The sequence below is a fragment of the Rosa chinensis genome, chromosome 2, assembly GCF_002994745.2.
Source record: "Rosa chinensis cultivar Old Blush chromosome 2, RchiOBHm-V2, whole genome shotgun sequence".
Lineage (NCBI taxonomy): Eukaryota > Viridiplantae > Streptophyta > Magnoliopsida > Rosales > Rosaceae > Rosa > Rosa chinensis.
In genome coordinates, this window is record NC_037089.1 from 15087217 (window position 1) to 15107859 (window position 20643).

Here is a 20643-nt window from a genome sequence, read left to right on the forward strand (position 1 = left end):
TTAGCTCAACCAACATATGTATATATTAATTGATCTGAATATATTTCTCTAACAGTTGATCAAAAAATGAATCAAAAATTACATAAGTCTTAACGGATTTTAATGGATTTGGGAATAAAAATTTATATACATAAGTCATAACCGGTTCTAGTTGTTTAACAAAAAAATAATTTAAAAAAAATTAAATAAAAAAAAATTTAAAAAATTTTTAAAAAAAAAAAAAAAAAAATTGTTAACGGGTTCTTAACGGGTTCCAATTGAAAACCCGCAAACCCGTCGGATTTAGCCCGCGAAACCCGTTAACTTAACGGGTTTTTATTGGGTCGACCCGTTAAAAACCCGGCCCGTACCCGCACTATACCCGCACGTTGCCAGGCCTAACTGATAGGCCTTCTCTTCATTTGGTGTATGAATGGTGGGATGGTATGATTGAGCAAGTGAAGAAAGCTATCTATAGGAAAGAAAGGAAACAACCTCATCAAGAGTCTCCATTTTGGGATGCGGTGTATAAGGTTCTAAAGTCCAACCCTCCCGATCGCACCACGCTTCAAAGGTCCGGGTTTTTTTTTTTAATCCGACCCATTTCTTTTATGAGTACTTCTATTCATACCTCCAAGTTTAGTATTTGAACCTCCTCTTCTAAATTTTGACAATAAAATTCTAATTTTACCCTTGTTTTTTTCTTTCGTCGATTCATTCTCTCTTTCCTTCTTTCTATCCACTTCTTTCATCTCAGTACGCATTACTTAATTGGCCTAACTACAGTAACATTGGATCACATGAATTAAACCTTGAAATGCTAAAGCCCCTTCTTATAATCCAGAATAGATCTATGCATAATTATTGTTCGATGCATGTAGGAAGATGACCAGATCCGAAATTGCATTATGTATAGCTAGCACACTTCAACGAAATAACCATCTAGATTCGGAATATAGAGATGAATGACAGAGAGAGTCATTGGGTTTCAATCATCCAAAATATAGATTCTGAGCTTTGGTATATAATGTTATCACCATCCAGTAGAGCAAAATACTAATAACAATGATATATGTTCATTAACCATTGTGGGATAGATCAGATTTACTGTAAAAAAATAAAAACATATAGAGACTGAGTTTCTCCGAGCGCAGTTGAAGAAATTTTAGTTTTTTTGTTTTCTAGAAGGATAAAGTAGGAATTAAAAATATTCAAAAATTGAGCGAGAACTATGTACTAATTTTGGAGGTATGAATAGAATTCGCCTGCTTTTATCTATCTTCAACTTTTTACTTAAACCCCCTGACCCTTGTAAACCCCAAAATGCTGCACCTCGTAAAACCCCTCCGCTCCCATCTCCGCCATCTGCGGTTGGCCCACTTCAAGGCCCCAAAGCCGCCGGAATCCCCTCCGAAGCCGCCAAACCCTCCCCAGAAGCCCGAAACCTTCACCCTCCACGACCACACGTGGCAGGACCCCTACAGCTGGATGTCCAAGCTCAACGACAAGGTCGCCATGCGACACATGGACATGTACATGGAACAGGAAGACAAGTACACCGAAGCTGTCATGTACGGCACTGACCGCCTCCAGAGCAAGCTCCAGTCCGAGATGGCCTCCCGCTTATCCTTCGACCTCTCCACTCCTCCCCTCAAATTCGGACCATGGTACGGAACCGTAATAATGGTCTCAATTTCGTCCTTTTTTAACGTTGTTTGACAAAGTTTGGTGCTTTTTCTAAGGTTGTACTACCGGCGCGTGGAGGAAGGTAAGCAGTTTCCGGTGCTGTGTCGTCGACTCGCGAGTTTACACGACGAGTTCATTTCTCATAAGTCGCCTTCTGCTGGGTTTGATTTTACTTCCGGGAAGAGAATTGAGCAGAAGCTGATTGATTACAATCAAGAAGCTCAAAGATTTGGAGGTAAATTTTGCTTCTTTTTACTGTTTTAACAACAACAAAAAAGTTACGTTCTTTTAGTGTTTTTTGGGTTCTAGTTTGGTTTAATTTTGTGTAGGTTATGCATATGAAGAATTATCGGAAGTTTCGCCGGATCATCGGTTTATTGCTTATACAATGTATGATAAAGACAAGGACTTGTTTAGGTTGTCTGTTAGGAACTTGAATTCTGGTGCATTGTGTAGTAAGCCTCAAGCGGAGCGTGTTTCGAATTTGGCTTGGGCCAAAGACGGGCAGGCATTGCTTTATGTTGTTACCGATCAGAACAAGCGGCCATATAGGTTGGTAATGTGTGAAGTTTACAATGCATGTTTGGTTTTTTTGGTTTATGATGATGTAATTGTAGTAACTTAGGTGTTTTCTCGAGCAGGATGTATTGTAGCTTGATTGGATCAACTGATGAGGACGTTTTGGTTTTTGAAGAATCGGATAATAATGTGTTTGTCAACATTAGACACACGAAAGATTTCCGGTTTGTGACTGTAAATACCTTCTCTACCGCGTCTTCCAAGGTATTGCTTTGAAGATGACTTTTGTGGTCTGCTAAAATGTGAATTTTGGTTGAAGGGATGTAGTAGTTGTGACATCTTTTTAGGTCTTTTTGATAAATGCAGCTGATCCATTGTCGGGGCTGAACTTAGTTTGGCAGTGTGAAGGTATAGCGCATTGCGTACTTGAGCATCACCAAGGATATCTTTTTCTGTTTACAGATGCTGCCAAAGGAGGGCAGTCAGTTGATAGCCATTATCTCCTTTGTAGTCCTGTGGATTCTTCGAGCAGTCCAAGAATATGGGAGGTCTGTGGTTTAACCATGTGTTCTTTCTTTTTCGATTAATCTTTCCTGTTTGCATTTCGAACTTTAATTTCTTGTTTTTCTATTTAGTTTGTCATTCCGTGCTTTAGATGTGCTCTATAGCTCATTTGTCTTTTCTGTTCCTTTATCAGTATATGGCTCTGAAATGGATACTGTGTTTATTAGATTTTCATATCAAGTTTGAACTTTTCTGCTTTTATCTGCATGACTTTCTGTGTTTAATCTCAAATTGATGATTATTCTCACATATTGTTTGTTGTCATGTATACTGCAGGATGTATTCGTCAGTGACCCAGACTGGGTTGTTGAGGATGTGGATTTCAGTCATACACACTTGGTACTTAATATAAGGGAAGGGCGAAACTTTAGACTTTGTTCTGTTGCTTTACCTTTGCCTGCTGGGAAGGTAGGTTGACAATACCAACTTCTTTAGGGTATGTGTTCATCATGCCATCATGAATTGACGACAACAATTTCATTATGAAAGTGTTTGACATATGGGCCTTGACTTATAATTCACATCCCTTTTCTTACTTTATGTTGTAACAGGGACCAGTTCATCTAAAAGAGCTTCACCCACAATTCTTGCCTCTTCCAAAATATGTTTCGCAAATTTCACCTGGACCAAATTATGACTACCATTCATCAAAGATGCGCTTTACAATATCATCACCTGTGGTATGTGAGTTACTCTCTTCTTCCAAAGATTGTGCAGCATTGTTCTTTAGCCAGATGCCTTGATAATGGGTTATAGCAAAAAAAACTGTGGATATACTTTTCATACTGTACTTTTTGTGCGCCTAAGTTGGTTCTTGCGGTCTTTGCCAAACAACTGATCTTGAATTTTTGAATGTCTGCCCAGCTTTATTTTGATTCATTATTTAGTAGAAGCAGAAGATTTTCAACTTAAGTCCATTAACATGCTTCATTCAGTGTCATGACTCCTGAACTTCTATCATCCAAAATTTGAAAGAAAGTATGAGGCTTCATAATTTTTCTACACATTTGTTTTGCATCGTCTGCATGTTTATTCTGTTTCTTGAAACAGTGGATTATATATACCCATTTCTGAGTTCTCTTGCAGATGCCAGATGCTGTGGTTGATTATGACCTGTCAAATGGAAACTGGAAGATCATTCAACAGCAGAATATTCTTCATGAAAGAACAAAGGTTTTGTATGGAACAGCTTCTTCAGCAAGCATCAGTGAGAAAACCTTAAATACACATAATTTGAATTCTGCAAATGAAGTCAGCCCTGATGATCAGCAGTTGTGGAATGATCTTTCTGAGTTTTATGCTTGTGAACAGCATAATGTCTCTTCTTATGATGGAGTCTTGGTTCCATTGACTGTTGTATACTCTCGCAAAAACAAGAAAGAGGATCAGAACCCTGGATTGCTTCATGTGCATGGAGCTTATGGTGAGCTACTCGATAAAAGGTGGTGCAGTGAGTTGAAAAGCCTTCTTGATCGTGGTTGGATGGTTGCCTATGCTGATGTTAGGTCTGATTTGTGTTAAATACTACCAAGTTACGTTAGCTTAGTTGCAATTTACTTAATAAATTTGATACTGCCACTTAACGGGGATTCTTTTGTATACTGTATTTCTAGAGGTGGAGGCGGTGGAGGTAAGAAGTGGCATCATGATGGAAGATGTACAAAGAAGATTAATTCCATCAAGGATTTTATAGCCTGTGCCAATTTCCTTGTTGACAAAGAAATTGTCCATGAAAAAAAGCTTGCTGCTTCAGGTTATAGTGCTGGAGGACTTGTAGTCGCTTCAGCCATCAATCAATGCCCACATTTGTTTACTGCTGCAGTTTTGAAGGTAAATATGGATCTTCATGTCCATTGTTGATGTGCTTGCTTTGGTTAAATGGATTTTTGGTCTATACTGTTTTTTTTTTTTTGTTTTTGGTATCTCAGCTTGAAGAGAACCGCATCATATTCTTTGACAATTTTAATCGGAAACTACTTATATTTTGAAAAAAGAGAAACAGCACCATAAAAGGGAAACATTGAAAGTAGCCATTTGCAAATATGTCTGTCTGTCTGTAAGTAGGCAGTACAATCTTAAGTAAATGAGTACTCATGCTGAATCTTACATATCTTAAGTTGCTATTTTCGCATGTGTTAGGTTCCATTTTTAGATGCAACGAGCACTCTTCTCTATCCCATTATACCGCTCACAGCTGTTGACTATGAAGAGTTTGGATACCCTGGGGACATTAATGATTTTCATGCTATACGTGACTATTCTCCATATGACAATATTCAGAAGGATGTTCTCTATCCAGCTGTATTGATATCCTCATCTTTCAATACACGGTAATTTTTGCTTCCCTTTATGTTAGTCTTTCAACTGCTACTTCCAGCCAGCAAATGAAAAGAGTTGGCAGGGTGTTTATGATCTTTATGTTTGACATGCTTCAGTTTTGGAGTATGGGAAGCTGCAAAATGGGTTGCACGAGTTCGTGAACTTACAGTTTATGACCCAAAGCGTCCAATACTGCTTAATTTGACAACAGACATAGTAGAGGAAAACAGGTACCTCCAGTGCAAGGAATCGGCACTAGAGACTGCATTTCTTATAAAGGCAATGGAATCGTAGAGACTGCAGTTTTTACTTGCTACTGAATCTGTTGGTCAGCAACACAGAAGCTAGCTGTTGGCAGGAGCATTTTTTTGGTCCATGAATTTAGACCCTCAAATTATGTAGGGTTGTTTAGTTTGTCCTAGTTTAGTTTTTGCATGTTTCACACGTGCCGAACTAAAACTTGAATCTCAAAACGGATTTTCATTTCAAATGTGGCTCCTAATTTCATATCCCAATATTTGGGAGTCCTAATCTCCAAACTAATTATATATTTTCTCAAATTTAAAAATTTACCATTTGTTGATTGATTTCAACCGCCAAAATGTTAAACATAACCTCCATCCTCTTGTATTTCTAACTGCGCCTCATTAGTTATTATTATGGTTGGATTTTTTTTTTTTTTTTGGATAGGGAAATTGTGGTTGGATGTTGCTTTCAACTATTTTTTAATATTTGTAATTGATTGGTTCATTGGTTGATTAATAAAAGGGGAGAAATGTTGGTCTGGATGATATCTTTGTCTTCCTATGTCGTAATGAACATTAATTATTGATTTCGAGAAGCTTTATGATTTTAATGTCTTGCATGTATTATTTATTATAAATGGCACTATTTAATATTTTGGGTTACCATCTACCATCTCCTACTCCTCAACCAGCTCTCTAATTTATTAACTAATCATCACTGTCACAAGTCACCACCAACCTAGTTAAAAAGTTTCTATTAGAAGTTGCATCCCCAATAACCTACCTCCCCAGAATAGTCACTATAAAAAACTGTTCTTGTCAAATAGTAAACCACCATTGACTATTCTGTATCTGTTCTTTTAGTCAGATATTATAAATGATTTGCATCTTCTCTATAATTCTGGATTTTTTATTTGCTAGGTAGATGTTAAATTTTGTTTCTTTGCAAGGACAAAAGGATTTTGGTCATCAGTACCAAATTACAAGAAACCATGAAATGTGACTATACCAGGATATACATTGGGTCACCTTGGGTCCCTTGCCAAACCTCAAGAAAAGGGGCCCTCAGAATATTTACCATATGAGCATCTCTTCAAGTCCTTTTACATTTTCCAGTGATTCTTCTACAAAAGATCAAACAAATTCAACCATGTATTGTACAAGAATCGTGTTTGAGTAGTGGCAAATTGTTCCAATATATTTCTGCTCTGTTTACCAATTGGCAGGATGATACATATATCTAAACCAACTCTACAAGAACCCTTATCTAGCAAAAAAAAAAAAAGAACTCTACAAGGACCCAAAACGTGAAAACAAAATCACAGAGCTAAGACAACATGAACCAACAAATTTGTCTGCAGCCTCCACTGATGAGCCTTTCCAGCAAGAACAAAAGAATCAAACCAGCAAGAGAACTAAATGCTGGGAGAGACCTCAGAATAATTTCCACATAAAACGGGAAATCTCTTTCTCAATTTGGGACAATGTCATTGATTTCAGATTTCGTCTCAGATTCTTCATCAACAGTAGACAGCCCGCCATCTCTGATAAAGGATGGATTCAGAAAATTTGCTATGAAAGCCCATAACTTGTAAACATCATCAAAGTTTGTGAGGAAACTCAGAGAAGCTGTCACTACCTCAACCCTTACAAACCTTCCCTTTTTATCATTCTTGGCATTTTCCATTGGTCTGCACAGGGTAGTATCTTGAAGATTCAGAGTCCCTTGTTGATGTCTCGAACTATCCATGATTTGTATGTGACTGAGGAAACCAATGCCAAGACAGATGCCATCTCCTTCAGCCAGCTTCTGAACTACTTCAGGATTAATAAGGCCTCCATTTTGGTCTTTCACATTGAAAGCCACTGCTGCACCCCTTTCATATTTTATTTTTGGGCCATAGATGTGAACCAGTGTAGTTCCATTGTCTCTGTCTGAACCAGGCAACCGTAATTGCAGCAATGAGGTTACAAGCCAATTAATCAAAAAGCGCAGACGGGAGGTGGTTTTATTGAGGCCCAATGTGTTAATCTGATCAAGATGCCGGCATATTATCTCAGGTTCTGTCCTGTCTCCTCCTTGTCCATCAACATATTCCCCATCACTGCTGTAATCTTCATCCTCCAGACTAGTCACAGATATTTCTCCCGTCTCAAGAGTATGACTGACGGTATCTTTACTGTTATCTTCCATGCTAAAGGACACCCCTCTCCCCCTGTTAGGCGGTTCACTCTCTTCCAAACCAAAAAATCTACCATTAGCATATTTACTCCCCTCCCTTCTGCCCAACAACCTACTTTCACCTTCAGTTTCTCTTGTTATGGCGCAACCTCTTTTCTCTGTGCAGCTTTCCGCAGTTGATGGCGAACCATTCGCTAGTCTATGATGCTGAGAAGTGGAAGTAGAATTTTCACATTCTTTCTCGATCTTCCTATCATGCAGATTGGAACCCTTTCTACAATTTTGTGAAGCTGGACTTGTTTCTGCAAAGCATCTCTCTTCAGGGACCTCCTTCACATAGTCCAGTTCCTGAGAAATTGATTGGACAGCGGCATCAAATGATAGCCCATTAGTGTCATCATGTGGCCCTGAGTTAACCTCTTTGTCACCATATACGAGGCTGCCACACATCTTAGAGGTAGGTTTCGGAGAAAGTTTCTTATGATTCCTCCTGACAGAAAACCAAAATGGCGGCAAAGGAGATGCAACTTTCTGTTTGTTGATCTGCCCTGAATGGTCAGATCCCATTGGGCTCTGACCCAAATCAATCCAAAATGAATTGTCTGATGACTCGTCTTCACTGAAAACTGGACTCCTCATCACCTCCCCTACTGAAATACTCTCAGCTTCTTCAAATATGGTGCTAGTTGCATCTCTGTCAGAGCTGTTATCCTGATCCATCTCAGTTTCAAATACATCCCTCACCTGATCAGACGTGTATACTCCAGAGAAGGCAGGCAATTTCGAACTCTGGCGTGTTTCCGGGGTTTTCTCACTATTTCCAGCTACTTCATCATCCTCACTTCCAGCCAACTTGTCCAGAATTTCTCCAGAATCACTCAAATACAATGGGTATTCAGGGGTAATCTTCACCATTCCCGACCCAGTAGACCCTGACCGACTTTGAAGGCAACTAATAACTGATTTCTTAATCAGTAGGCATCCAAATCCAGTTGGATCATACCCGAAAACCTTGTAAAACGAGGTGATGATAAAATCAGGCCTGAACAAGGACAACCCAAGCGAATCCATGTCCTTGGGACCCAATGACCCAGCATCAAGCAACACATGCCAATTATTCTGCTGTGCCAGTGCCATCCACTGGTAAGAATACTTGGCCCCCGTAACTCTAGACTGAACAGGAAACACAAAAAGACCTGTCGCAGAATCCCTCTTCCTCCTTTTCTTGTTCGAAATCTGCTTCCTCAAATCAGTCGAGCAGAGTTTCAAGTTCGGCCACTTAAACCAGGCACTCTGCACCTTTGCACCTTTCTCTCTGGCACTCTGAGCCATCCAATTCACAGATTGGCTCTCGTAATCAAACATGGTCAACAACTTCTTGTTTGTATGAAAAGGGTACGACTCAGCCAACAATCTAAAAGCAGACCCCCTACTCACAGTAAACACAAGACCATACTCATTCTCAGGAATGTTCAAATAATCCATAATCCTAGTCTTTATATCATGCTCAATAGTACATTTCTCAGCACCACCATAAAGAGCATAGTTATTCAAATTTGCAGTAATCTCAGACAAGCTAAATGTAGAAGACTCCCAATAATGCAATGTCTGCATATACGAAAAAAGGCCAAATCCACAGTAGTCCAGACATACCTTGGTTCCCAAATGTGAGTACTCATCAAACCTCAGCCGATCAATCTGCTCCGACGACATGAATTTCGGGTACATGGTGCAGAACTTAGCAAAGGCTTCATAGAGGTCAGGGATGTCCTCCTCAGACTCGAAAACACGCTCAGCTGCAAGAGCAGTGGCTCTCAGGAACTCTCTCTGGGCATTGAGCCTGGCAAGCGATCTGGACCGTCCAAGACCAAGACCCTGGTCTTGATCAAGTGTCTCAGACTCCATGTCCTGGGATTTGGACAGAGACCCATCTTCTGAAGCTTCCTCAAGAGCTTCCCTGAGCTTGTTTTCATGAAGCTTTCGAAGAATTGAAGGGTTTGAATCCGACCCATTTCTTCTTTTGCTGCTCTTCTTCTCCATGAGCAGAGCAGCACAGTGAGATAGGGGCTTCCATAGTGAAAAATGCATGAAAGCTTATGAAAAATTCAATCTTGGAGAAAACCCAGAACAGAAAACTGGCTCAGAGCACAAGAACAACTCAAAGGCTTCACCTTTATCCCATCAACAACAAAACCCTAATTTGATCTTTCCCCAAAATCAAAGAAACCCAATTCTGGATTTCATTAAAGAAAGCAACTTTACCCAAAAACCAAAACCCCCATCAAAAGAAACAGGTGGCTCTATCAATTTCCAGGTCAAAACCCACCCAAGAATTTCACTTTCACCAAAAAGAAACCCCCAATTCCACACCACCAAGCGTCAACTCTATGACTGATGCACAATAGATAGAAAGAAAAAGCAAACCCACCTAAAATATAAAGCATTTACTGTGCCTCAAGTAAAATCCAAAACATGCTGATGTTGATTTTAGCAATCCAATATTTATCTCTGCCTCTCTTTGTTTTTGACCAATCATAAAATTTTTATCACACTACAATCTTGCACACCAATCCCTCTTAACAAACACAGAGAAAGGACATTGACTTTCAGAAACCCAATGCTGGGTTAGGTTTTTGTCTTTACCATAAATTATTTTAGGTTTATCAGACCAAAATATAAGTTATTTTTCTTATCATTATTATTTTTCTTTCCAAGTCTTGATAAATCCATGGTAATCAGGTAGGCTATTTGGAGTGGGACCTTGATAGCCACTTTCCACTGGAAAGTCAAAGAATCAGTTGGCTTTGTCCATGGCAGCTATAACATGGTTCAAAATTGAAACACCCCCTCCAATTTTTTCCTTTATTCCAGTCTCAGATTAACTTTTGCTATTAACTGCTTCTTAGTACTAACTATTAAGAGTAGCTTCACTAAAGGAGTAAAGGTAATATATTCCCTGCCAAATTCCTTATCTAACCATTTACTTTTGTCCATAAAAAATAAAAGCTTTGGTTTTTGCCTCCTCAATTTTCTAAATTTTTGTATAATTTTGGTTACTCAGCATCTGTTCTTTTTGCAAAGTTTTCTGCTTGCCTTGCTTAAATGGAGTTTCCTCCTTCCAATTTGGGGTGTACTCGAGTCTTTTTGGTTTCTCAAAGTCTATTTGTTAGGGTAAAAGGAGCAGCATTGGTAAATAACGGGAACTGATACATTGGAAATTGGAATGTGGAGATATTACAGGACCATGTTTTTCATTGTTCTTAAAATTGTTAGTTTTTCACTAAATTCATGGATGTGATAAGGGTTAGGTTGATTTAACAACAGACATAGTCCAGGAAACCACTGTCACCAACCACCAAGTACAAGTCTTGATCAATAGAAGTTAGCTCCCAAATTGAGTTCTTTTCAATACATAATTTGAAGTCAAGCCAGTAACAACCCTTCTGTGTAATATTTTAGTTGCAGATTAGGTGTCTTTTAAACAAATATCAAGTTTTTTTTTTATCAAGTAAACAAATATCAAGTTTAAACAAGAGGGATGCAATGCAGTGAGTAGATATATATTCCCTGCAAACTTCAAGAAAAGAGAAGCTCAAGCTTTTTTAAAGCAGAAAATACACAGAAGCCAAAAGAAAAGCACATTGATGCATGAAAAGTTCAAATGCTAATGAGTATGGCCCATTAATGATTCTCATAACAAGAAAAAGTATCCTCATGCATTCAAATCATACCAACTTTAATTGCTTCTCCTTTTTGTAGTTTGATGACAAGCATATTATTCTGTTTATATCAGACTCTTGTTATTACCGGGATATACTCATTCTCAGGGGATCTCATTGGTTAACCTACGGCAAATTCATCATGCATCTTGAGACAGTGAAAAAGCAAAAGTGGGAAACTTCTGAATTTTAATTACAAGAAATGAACTACAACATGTATTTTGCAAGAGCAGAATGCGAGTAACAGGAGTCATTCCAAGGTAATTCTGCTTTTGCTCTACCATTTGTCAAGATGATACAAATTTCTAAACAAACTCTACAAGAACCCAAAAGGTGAAAAAGGAAAATACAGAGCTATAATAAACATGAATCAACAAATTCATCCACCTGAGTCTTTTGAACAAGAACAAAAGAATCCAAACATCAAAAGCTTTCTGTCCTTTTGGCTCTGAAATCATCTGCACATACATCCCGGCAAGACCTCCAAATAATTTTCCACTTCGAATTAAAATAAAAAGAATTCTCAGATGGGAACAGAATCAGTGACAGATGTTTCAGATTTTATCTCAGATTCCTCTTCAACAGTAGGCAGCCCACCCTCTCTGATAAAGGCTGGATTTAGAAACTTCGCCACAAAAGCCCATAACTTGTAAACATCCTCAAAGTCGGTGAGAAAACCCAGAGAAGCTGTTACAACCTCAACCCGCACGAACCCACCTTTTTTATCCTTTCTGCCATTTTCCATTGGCCTGCACAGCGTTGTATCTTGAAGTTGCACAGCCCCATGTTGCTGTCTTGGGCCATCTAGAATTCTTATGTGATTGAGAAAACCAATGCCAAGAGAGATGCCTTCTTTTTCAGCCAGCTTCTGAACAACTTCTGGGTTGATTAGCCCTCTATTTCGGTCTCTCAAATTGAAAGCAACAGCTGCACCCCTCTCGTACTTTATTTTCGGGCCATATATGTGTACCAGAGTCCTTCTGTTGTCTCCATCAGAACCAGGCAACCTTAATTGCAGCAACGAGGTCACAAGCCAATTAATCAAAAATCGTAGTCGAGAGGTGGTCTTGTTGAGGCCCAACATATTAACATGATCAATATGCCGGCATGTTATCTCAGGTTCCCTCCTGTCCCAGTCTTGTCCATCAGCATATTCCCCATCACTGGTGTAGTCTTCATCTTCCAGACTAGCTGCAGATATTTCTCCGGTCTCAAAATTTTGGCTTGCATGATCTTTATGGTTATCTTCTATGCTAAAGGATACCCTTCTCCCCCTGTTTGATGACTCATTCTCTTCCACACCAAAAAGTCTACCATTAGTGAATCTACTCCCCTCTCTTCTCCCTAACAACCTAAACTCACCTTCAGTTTCTCTTCTGATGGCGCTCTCTCTTATCTCTGCACAACTTGCAGTGGTTGATCCATTCTCTAGTCTATGATGCCGAGAAGTAGGAGTTGAATCATTGTGACAAAAACCATTCATTGTAGAGTTCAACACCGTCCCATTAGGCAATGAATTGCTGCTGCCACATTCTTCCTGGATCTCTCTATTATGACCAGAACCACTTTTGCCATTTTGTGAGATGGAGCCTGTCTGTGCAAATTGTTCTTCTTCAGGAACCTCCTTGACAGAGTCCAATTCCATAGAAACTGATAAGATAGCAGCGTCAAATGACAGCACATGGGAGTCATCATGTGTCCCCGAGTTTATCTCTTTGTCATCATAGATGGGGCTGCCATATATCTTAGAAGAAGGTTTTGGGGATTGTTGCTTATGATTCTTCCGGCCAAGAAACCAAAAAGGAGGCAAAGGAGAGGAAATCTTCTGTTTGTAAATCTGGTTTCCATTTTCGGAACCCATTGGGCTCTGACCCAAATCAATCCAAATGGAATTATCTGATGACTCATCTTCACTGAAAACAGGGCTCTTCATCATCTCCCCTACTGACATACTCTCTGCTTCTTCAAATATGGTGGTACTTGTTACATCTATGACAGAGCTGTTATCATGATCCATCTCAGTCTCAAAAACATCCCTCACCTGAGCAGATGTGTATGCTCCAGAGAAGGCAGGCATCTGTGATCCCTGGCGAGCATCGGAACTTTTTTCACCATCCCCAGCTACTTCATCATCTTCAGTTCCAGTCAACTTATCCAGACCATCTACAGAATCACTCAAATACATTGGGTATTCAGGGGTAATTTTCACCATACCAGAACCAGTAGACCCTGAGTGACTTTGAAGGCATCCTATTACAGATTTCTTAATCAAAAGGCACCCAAATCCAGTGGGATCAAACCCAAAAACCCTGTAAAATGATGTGACAATAAAATCAGGCCTAAATAAGGACAACCCAAGTGAATCCATGTCCTTGGGACCCAATGACCCAGCATCAAGCATGACATGCCAATTGTTCTGCTGTGCCAGTGCCATCCACTGGTAAGAATACTTGGCCCCGGTAACTCTGGACTGAACCGGAAACACAAAAAGACCAGTTGCGGAATCCTTCTTCCTCTTCTTCTTGCTCGAAATCTGCTTTCTCAAATCAGTGGAGCAGAGTTTCAAGGTTGGCCACTTAAACCAGGCACTGTACACCTTTGCACCTTTCTCTCTGGCACTCTGAGCCATCCAATTCACAGATTGACTTTCGTAATCAAACATGGTTAACAACCTTTTGTTTGTATGAAAAGGGTATGATTCAGCCAACAATCTAAAAGCAGACCCTCTACTCACAGTAAACACGAGACCATACTCGTTCTCAGGAATGTTCAAATAATCCATAATCCTAGTCTTTATATCATGTTCCACAGTTCCTTTCTCAGCACCACCATAAAGAGCATGATTATTCAAATTTGCAGTAATCTCAGACAAGCTAAATGTAGAAGATTCCCAATAATGCAATGTCTGAAGGTACGAAAAAAGACCAAATCCACAGTAGTCTAGGCATACCTTTGGGGTTAAATGTGCGTACTCATCCATCCTCAGCTGATCAATCTTCTCCGAAGACTTGTACTTTGGGTACATAGTGAGGAACTTAGAGAGCGCTTCATTGAGCTCAGGGATGTCATCCTCAGACTCGAAATAGCGCTCAGCTGCAAGAGCAGTGGCTCTGAGGAACTCTCTCTGGGCATGGAGCCTAGCAAGCGATCTGGACCGTCCAAGACCTTCATCCTGATTTGTCTCAGCTTCAATATCCTGGGACTTAAATAGTGATCCATCTTCTGATGCTTCCTCTAGAGCTTCCCTGAGCTTGTTCTCCTGAAGTTTTCGGAGAATTGATGTCGATTTTCTGATGTCAAGGGTCGAATCTGAGCCATCTTTCTTCTTGCTGCTGCTGCTCTTCTTGTCCATAAGCAGAGCAGCACACTGATATAGGGGCTTCCATATTGAAAAATGCATGAAACCCTGTGAACTAGAACTCAATCTAGTCGAAAACCCACAAAGGGATGAATTGGCTCACAGAAAAACAGCAAAGCTGGTTTGGGGTTTTATACCGTCAAACATGTAGAAACCCAAATTCAGCTTCAAACCCTAAGATCAAAGAAACCCAACTCTGAATTCCAATTCAAAGTCAGAAAGGAACAACCTTTAAGTTTCAATGGTCAAATTGGGCCACAAAGGAAGTAGCTTTATCCCCAAAAAAATCAAAAACCCCTAATCTCAGTGAAGCATTGGAACAATTTACAGGTCAAAACCCACCCAGAATTTCACTCAGAAAAAGAAACCCAATTTGCACAAAACGTCAACAAAGGGAATTATCCTGGGAAAAAAATTCCAGCAAAAAAAAGATAGAGAAAGAAAGAAAGGGTCAAACCCTAGGAACCCAGATCCCACTTCAGAAAAGGAAAAGTATTGAAAATCCAATCAATCAATGTAGAATTTTCAATAAATGAAGAATCAATACTGTACACACACAATTTAGAGCTCAATGAAAAAGCCCATTCATTCTCTCTCTCTCTTCTGAATCTTAGTGATTCCACAGCAGTAGCTATAGCTGGTTTTGGCCTTTGACTCTATCTATATTGCTTCTCTCTCCACTATAACAAACAGAGAGAAAGAACATTGACTTTCACAAAACCAAACGTAAAAATGATGTTTATTTATTATTTATGTTTCTTTCTTATTAATTTTTTTTTTTTTCTTTTTGGCTTCCCAATCCCAAATTGTTAATCAATCAGATTTTGCTGTATAGGTGGTGGGATCCGCAGAGGCCACTTTCCTCCATTGGTCACGGCTTCAAAGTCAAATTATCAGCTGGCTTTGCATAAAAGCTGATTTCTGTCCAACTAGGCAGCTACCAGTCTACTACTGCTTGTTTCATTCTCTAATTTTTTATTTTATTTTATTTTATTTTTTGTTTTAATCTCAAATTGAACTCTCAATGTTGGGTTTGAAACAAACAAGAAGACAATAATTACTTGTCAAGTTTTTTTTTTTTGTTCTTTGTGGAGGTAATTGGAATTTGGAGCTTGTTTAGTAGATGTAACCAGCTTTATCTTGAATGAAAAGCAATTGAAACCACTATCGGGTGCATTTCACGCAAACTTAAAGAGTACATTTTGCAGGAGATCATCAAGTCCCCAATGAACCAAGGAAACCAAGCAACGAGTCATCCTATTGTTTGTGATCTTCAGTCTATGACATTAATGTTTCGTAACTAGTGCTTTAGTAATTCATTCTACAAAATTATTAAAACGTGACACATTTATGATCTATGTTTCGTGTATTTCATTTTTTCAACTGAGTTTATATTCATTTCAATACAAACGTGTTACATATTTGGTGACTAATATGTTATGGTTCATTGTTTATTTCGTAATACATTAAAATTGTTGTTGAATTAAAATGATTGTAGTTTTTTTCTTTTCCAAAAACAAAGAAAATTAAAAAGGAGAAATTTTTTTTTTTTTAGCTGTAACATAAAAAAGGATATTTCTCCTCTTGAGATGATTGATTTCTAGGTTACTTTTTAGTCTTAAATTTTTAAAGAGGTTTTAAGCTTTCACTACTTTAGGTAGTGTCCAAACACTTAAAAAGGCGTGTCTTCCACTTTGGAAATAATAGGGTATATGTCCGTCTTTGTTTGGTTGTTTGAGATGGGAGTCCATCTTGCATGCAAAGAAAATCTTGGAATATAGATGAGATCAAGTTGTTTGCAAATTGTATCCTTTTAAGTAAGATAACTAGCATATTCTCTAATCGAAATGCAAGTTAAATAAGCATATATCTATGTCCACTACCATAAGATGACATCTTAGTCAACTCTCATATCAATCAAACAAATTAAAAAAAGATTTCATTTGTTTCATAAAAAAATTAGCAAGAGTTCTAAGCTGCCTTTGGTTCCATTGTTTAATGTTAAATGGATGTTAACACAACTCGATTATACAAATATAATCTCTATTGATGTCCACTACGTGGTTCAACACATTGTTTCAATTAAAAACACAAACTCATTAGTAAACCCTTAATTTGTTGTTTTGTTATCTAACTTATCCTTGCATAGATTACTAATACATAAAAGACTTCCTTTGCCCTAATCAACTGAAGAAATGAGTTATATATCGTTAGGAAGTAATGGTGTAAATCTTATCTGATCTTTGTTAATGTTTTTAATTAGTGAAGTTATATATGGCATCCCAATATTAAATTATAACACTCACAATTCCTCAAAATTATTAACTAGGTCCGTGGTCCACCGTTTCTCGATGAATGTTGAATAAATAGTTTAAATTGAGAATGTTTGTTAAGGATAATGCCATTGATGCTTTTGGAACGGTTTATGATGGTGAGGTTTGACCTTAAAGATGATGCAGGAAACAACTTGATATGAACCACAGGAAACTAAAGACCTAATATATTAGGATTACAATTTAGGGAAAATGGTTCTTACGGTACCCAAACTTTTCCTCCTTATAACTTTTAGTACCTAAACTTCAAAAAATATCACTACAGTACCTGAAGTTCTTTTACCCGACCGAGGATTGGTGCCGTTACCTCTGTTACAGAACTTGCCAACTGGCAATTTTTGAAGGGCATTTTTGTCCCTTCATGTCTTTTTTTTTTTTTTACTAAATATATTTTCCCTTTCTCTGCAATAAAAAAAATCATTCTCTTCTTCTTCCTTTAGGACTTTCACCTAGGGCTGTCAATTCCGACACGAACCGATAACACAACTCGAAACCCGCACGAAATAAAGCAGGTTGAACCCGCACGATTAAAAAGCGGGTCAGCCATGGGTCAACCCGCCATGACCCATTTAATAAATGGGTCGGGCACAGGTCAACCCGTCAACACAAAGTGAACCCGTATAACCCGATTATGCTATACTTCATCTTGAAATTTTAGACGTTGGGAGTATTTGATCATAGGATTAGACATTTGAAATATTTTGTTTTATAATTATTGGATTTAATTATTTATGAATTATATATAATTATTTATATTCTTCGTCTTGTGGAGTTTTTAGTGAATTTAATCAATTTATGCATTTTTTTAGTTAAATAGGTCACATTGTTAACCCTTAAATGGGTCATTTTGTCAAATACGACACAACCTATTTATTAAATGGGTTAAGCGGGTTGGAAACGGGTAATCCGTTTAATAAATAGGTTGGATTTGGGTTTAAATTTTTGACACGATTATTAAATGGGTTGGGTTTGGGTTTGTATCTTGTGACACGACAAATACCTTGACCCGACACGAACCCAACCCGACACAACCCATTGACAACCCTACTTTCACAGAAACCAGACTTTGGATTAAAATGATTTGATGAAATTTGTGATGCAGAACCCAATTTGGGGTTCTCTGGTCTGGGCAGGGCGATGAGTGGAGGTCGGGAAAGTGCGTCGTGTATCTAGGAGGGCCTTCCCAACATGCCACTCCTTTTGGTCTTCTAGTTGTTACATCGGAGAGGCGATCGGAGGTGCCATCAAGGGGTCTGTGTCAAGCCGTCAAGGAATAACTTGCATAGTTTCATGGCGATTGTGTTCAGAAGTGGTTGAAGGTTCATGGGATTTGCCCGGTTTGCCGGTTTATGATGTTGGCCGATGAGGAAGAGCCTGAGAAGAAAAAGGAGAATGGGATTTCTGTTGGCATATGTGAGGATTCATATCAAATTGGTGATTCAGATGATTCGACATCAAGCAAAGCAGCAGCTCACGATGATCATATGCAGAGGGTTAGAACAAAAATTCAAAGAATTTTAGATTTGATTTTCTGGAAATTTTATGAAATTGGAACGGGGATTACTTTTGTTTTTGTGTATTGATTTAATAGAAATGTGGTGGTGTGTTTTGTTTCTGGGTTTTGATTGATTTCAGTTCTGGGTTTTTTTTTTTTTTTTCTTTCTCAAAATTGCATCTTGGATCTTTGATCTGGAAAGAAGAAGAAAGAAGAACAGAGAGAGAGAGAGTGGGGGCAATCGATGGGCCTTTTGGCTTGACAAGTGGGGCAATCGGACCCCGACACCAACTGGCGCCGGAATCCTTCAGTCTCTGCGATCGGTATAATCTCGACCTCTACCGTCACCAACTGCCACCATCAGGACTACCCTGTCCTCGTCGCACCAACTTCTCCTTATTCGCAAATGGGTTTAGGTATAATTTCAAGGAATCAATCAAGATCGATTTTTTTTGTTCTTGGTTACAATACAATTGAATTAGGTCCTGTTAGCTGTTGGGGCACACATTTGATTGGAATTGGCTATGGTATGGATTGGAATGAAGAAAGTGATAGAATTTTGATGGTGGTGGAGACGGCGGAGGTGGAGATGGAACCAAAGGCGTTGGAGGTGGAGAAGCCTCTTGCACTCTCTTCCTTCTCACTTGCAGAGGTGGAGAAGCCTCAGCCCCTTAACCAATGCCCAACTCACCAAGCCAAATTTCAAGAATAATCCAGTTCTGGCGAGAGAGGCGACTACATGAGAGTTTCCAAGCCTCTAGTGAACTGTTTCTTTTCCTCTTGGGGGTTGATTCTGTCAATGAGCTAGTTCTCTATAGATTTTTAGGAAAAAACAAAATAAACCAGAGAAACTAAGAGCATCTCCAATAGTAAAAGCTATTTTTTTAGTTAAATCATCTAAAAGTTAAATTTAGGTAGTAAATTTCTAGCTTTTCCTCCAGCAGTGTTAGCTAAACTAAAAAAATTGAACGTGGAGTGTTTAGCTTTTTGTTATTTTCTCTCTCCTTCCTAGCTAAATTTAGCTAGAGATTTTAGCAAAAGCCAAATTTGACTTTCATATAGCTATTCTGCTGGAGTGCTAAACTATCTCAAATTAGCCAAATTTATAACTTTTTGTTGAAATAACTAGTCTGTTGGAGATGCCCTAAGGAAGAAGAACTGAGGAAAAAACGTTCACAAAATAATAATAATAATAATAATTAAAGAAAAGAAAATAAAAAAGAATAAAGGGTAAACTTGTCATTTTATGATCAAAATTGTCAGCTGGCAAGTTCCATAACGGAGGTAACAGCCATATGTACCAATTCTCGGTCGGGCAAAAAACCTCAGGTACCGTAGTGATATTTTTGAAGTTCAGATACCAAAAGTTATAAGGAGGAAAAATTCAGATACCGTACGGACAATTTTCCCTACAATTCATTACAAACGAAAAATTTATTAATTTTGATGATTAAGACATTAAGTATTGACACAGGTATCAGTGATTGATATCATGTTGGTCAGTTATCGGGATTAATGGCGATCCTTGTCAGAATTATAGGTTTGCACTTTTCACAAAGTTCTATACAGTATCATTAATTGTTTCCCCCTTTTCTCTTGTTCCGTTTGATCATGCAATGGTTTGTGTAAATCGTTATATTACTGTTTGTTCGTTTATGCCTACATGCAAAGATCATCAATTGTCCCAGCTACGTTAATATATTAAAGATATGTAAGAATGATTATCTGTCGATCATAACGAGTTTTAAAACTCTTCGCGAATTAACTTAAACCGAAAACGTATGAAATGGTGAAAGTCACAAAGGTTTTGCTTTGTACAAAACTCATCATTTTGTTTTTCTTCCTCGAATTTGGACTAATATATCATACATATATTGACTATTACCTAAAGTTAAAGTGTTAAACAACCAACAAAAGTCAAAAACAAACTCTTCATATTACTCGTACGTGTTTCTTGTTTACTAATCAAGAGAATGATAGTGCATGGGTCAATCTTGCTGTTTATAATTATATAATTATCTGGCATTCTTGGTTATTAATCATCCTCGTCCCCATCGATCCTATACTTATCGATAGCTTAACGGGCCGGGATCGATTTTTGAAAAAGTCGCATAGAAGTATTCTAGATACATGCATGAAATATCATGCTCCTATTATCCTACAAAGTCAAAGCCATTCTGGTTTATAATTCAGGGAAATTATATTCATAATCTTATTGTCATATACGTACACTCGAATTATTTG

General features: G+C 38.4%; 3 protein-coding genes across 3 annotated transcripts; 1 reads left to right on the forward strand and 2 right to left on the reverse strand.

The window, feature by feature from the left end:
• The first annotated feature begins 1286 nt into the window (after nucleotides 1-1286).
• On the forward strand, nucleotides 1287-5582 carry LOC112183774 (protease 2). Its single transcript, XM_024322112.2, has 11 exons — nucleotides 1287-1646; nucleotides 1722-1900; nucleotides 1995-2217; nucleotides 2307-2448; nucleotides 2532-2732; nucleotides 3025-3156; nucleotides 3300-3428; nucleotides 3835-4253; nucleotides 4362-4578; nucleotides 4888-5078; nucleotides 5184-5582. The coding sequence occupies exons 1-11, from the start codon at nucleotides 1303-1305 to the stop codon at nucleotides 5359-5361; spliced, it is 2355 nt and encodes a 784-aa protein (XP_024177880.1). The 5' UTR covers nucleotides 1287-1302; the 3' UTR covers nucleotides 5362-5582.
• An 883-nt stretch (nucleotides 5583-6465) lies between these two features.
• On the reverse strand, nucleotides 6466-10098 carry LOC112186982. The gene has a single exon (XM_024325566.2). It carries the CDS (start codon nucleotides 9580-9582, stop codon nucleotides 6784-6786), a length of 2799 nt encoding a protein of 932 aa, XP_024181334.1. The 5' UTR covers nucleotides 9583-10098; the 3' UTR covers nucleotides 6466-6783.
• A 1283-nt stretch (nucleotides 10099-11381) lies between these two features.
• On the reverse strand, nucleotides 11382-15275 carry LOC112186196. The gene has a single exon (XM_024324553.2). The coding sequence runs from the start codon at nucleotides 14611-14613 to the stop codon at nucleotides 11737-11739; it is 2877 nt and encodes a 958-aa protein (XP_024180321.1). The 5' UTR covers nucleotides 14614-15275; the 3' UTR covers nucleotides 11382-11736.
• Between the last annotated feature and the right edge of the window lie 5368 nt (nucleotides 15276-20643).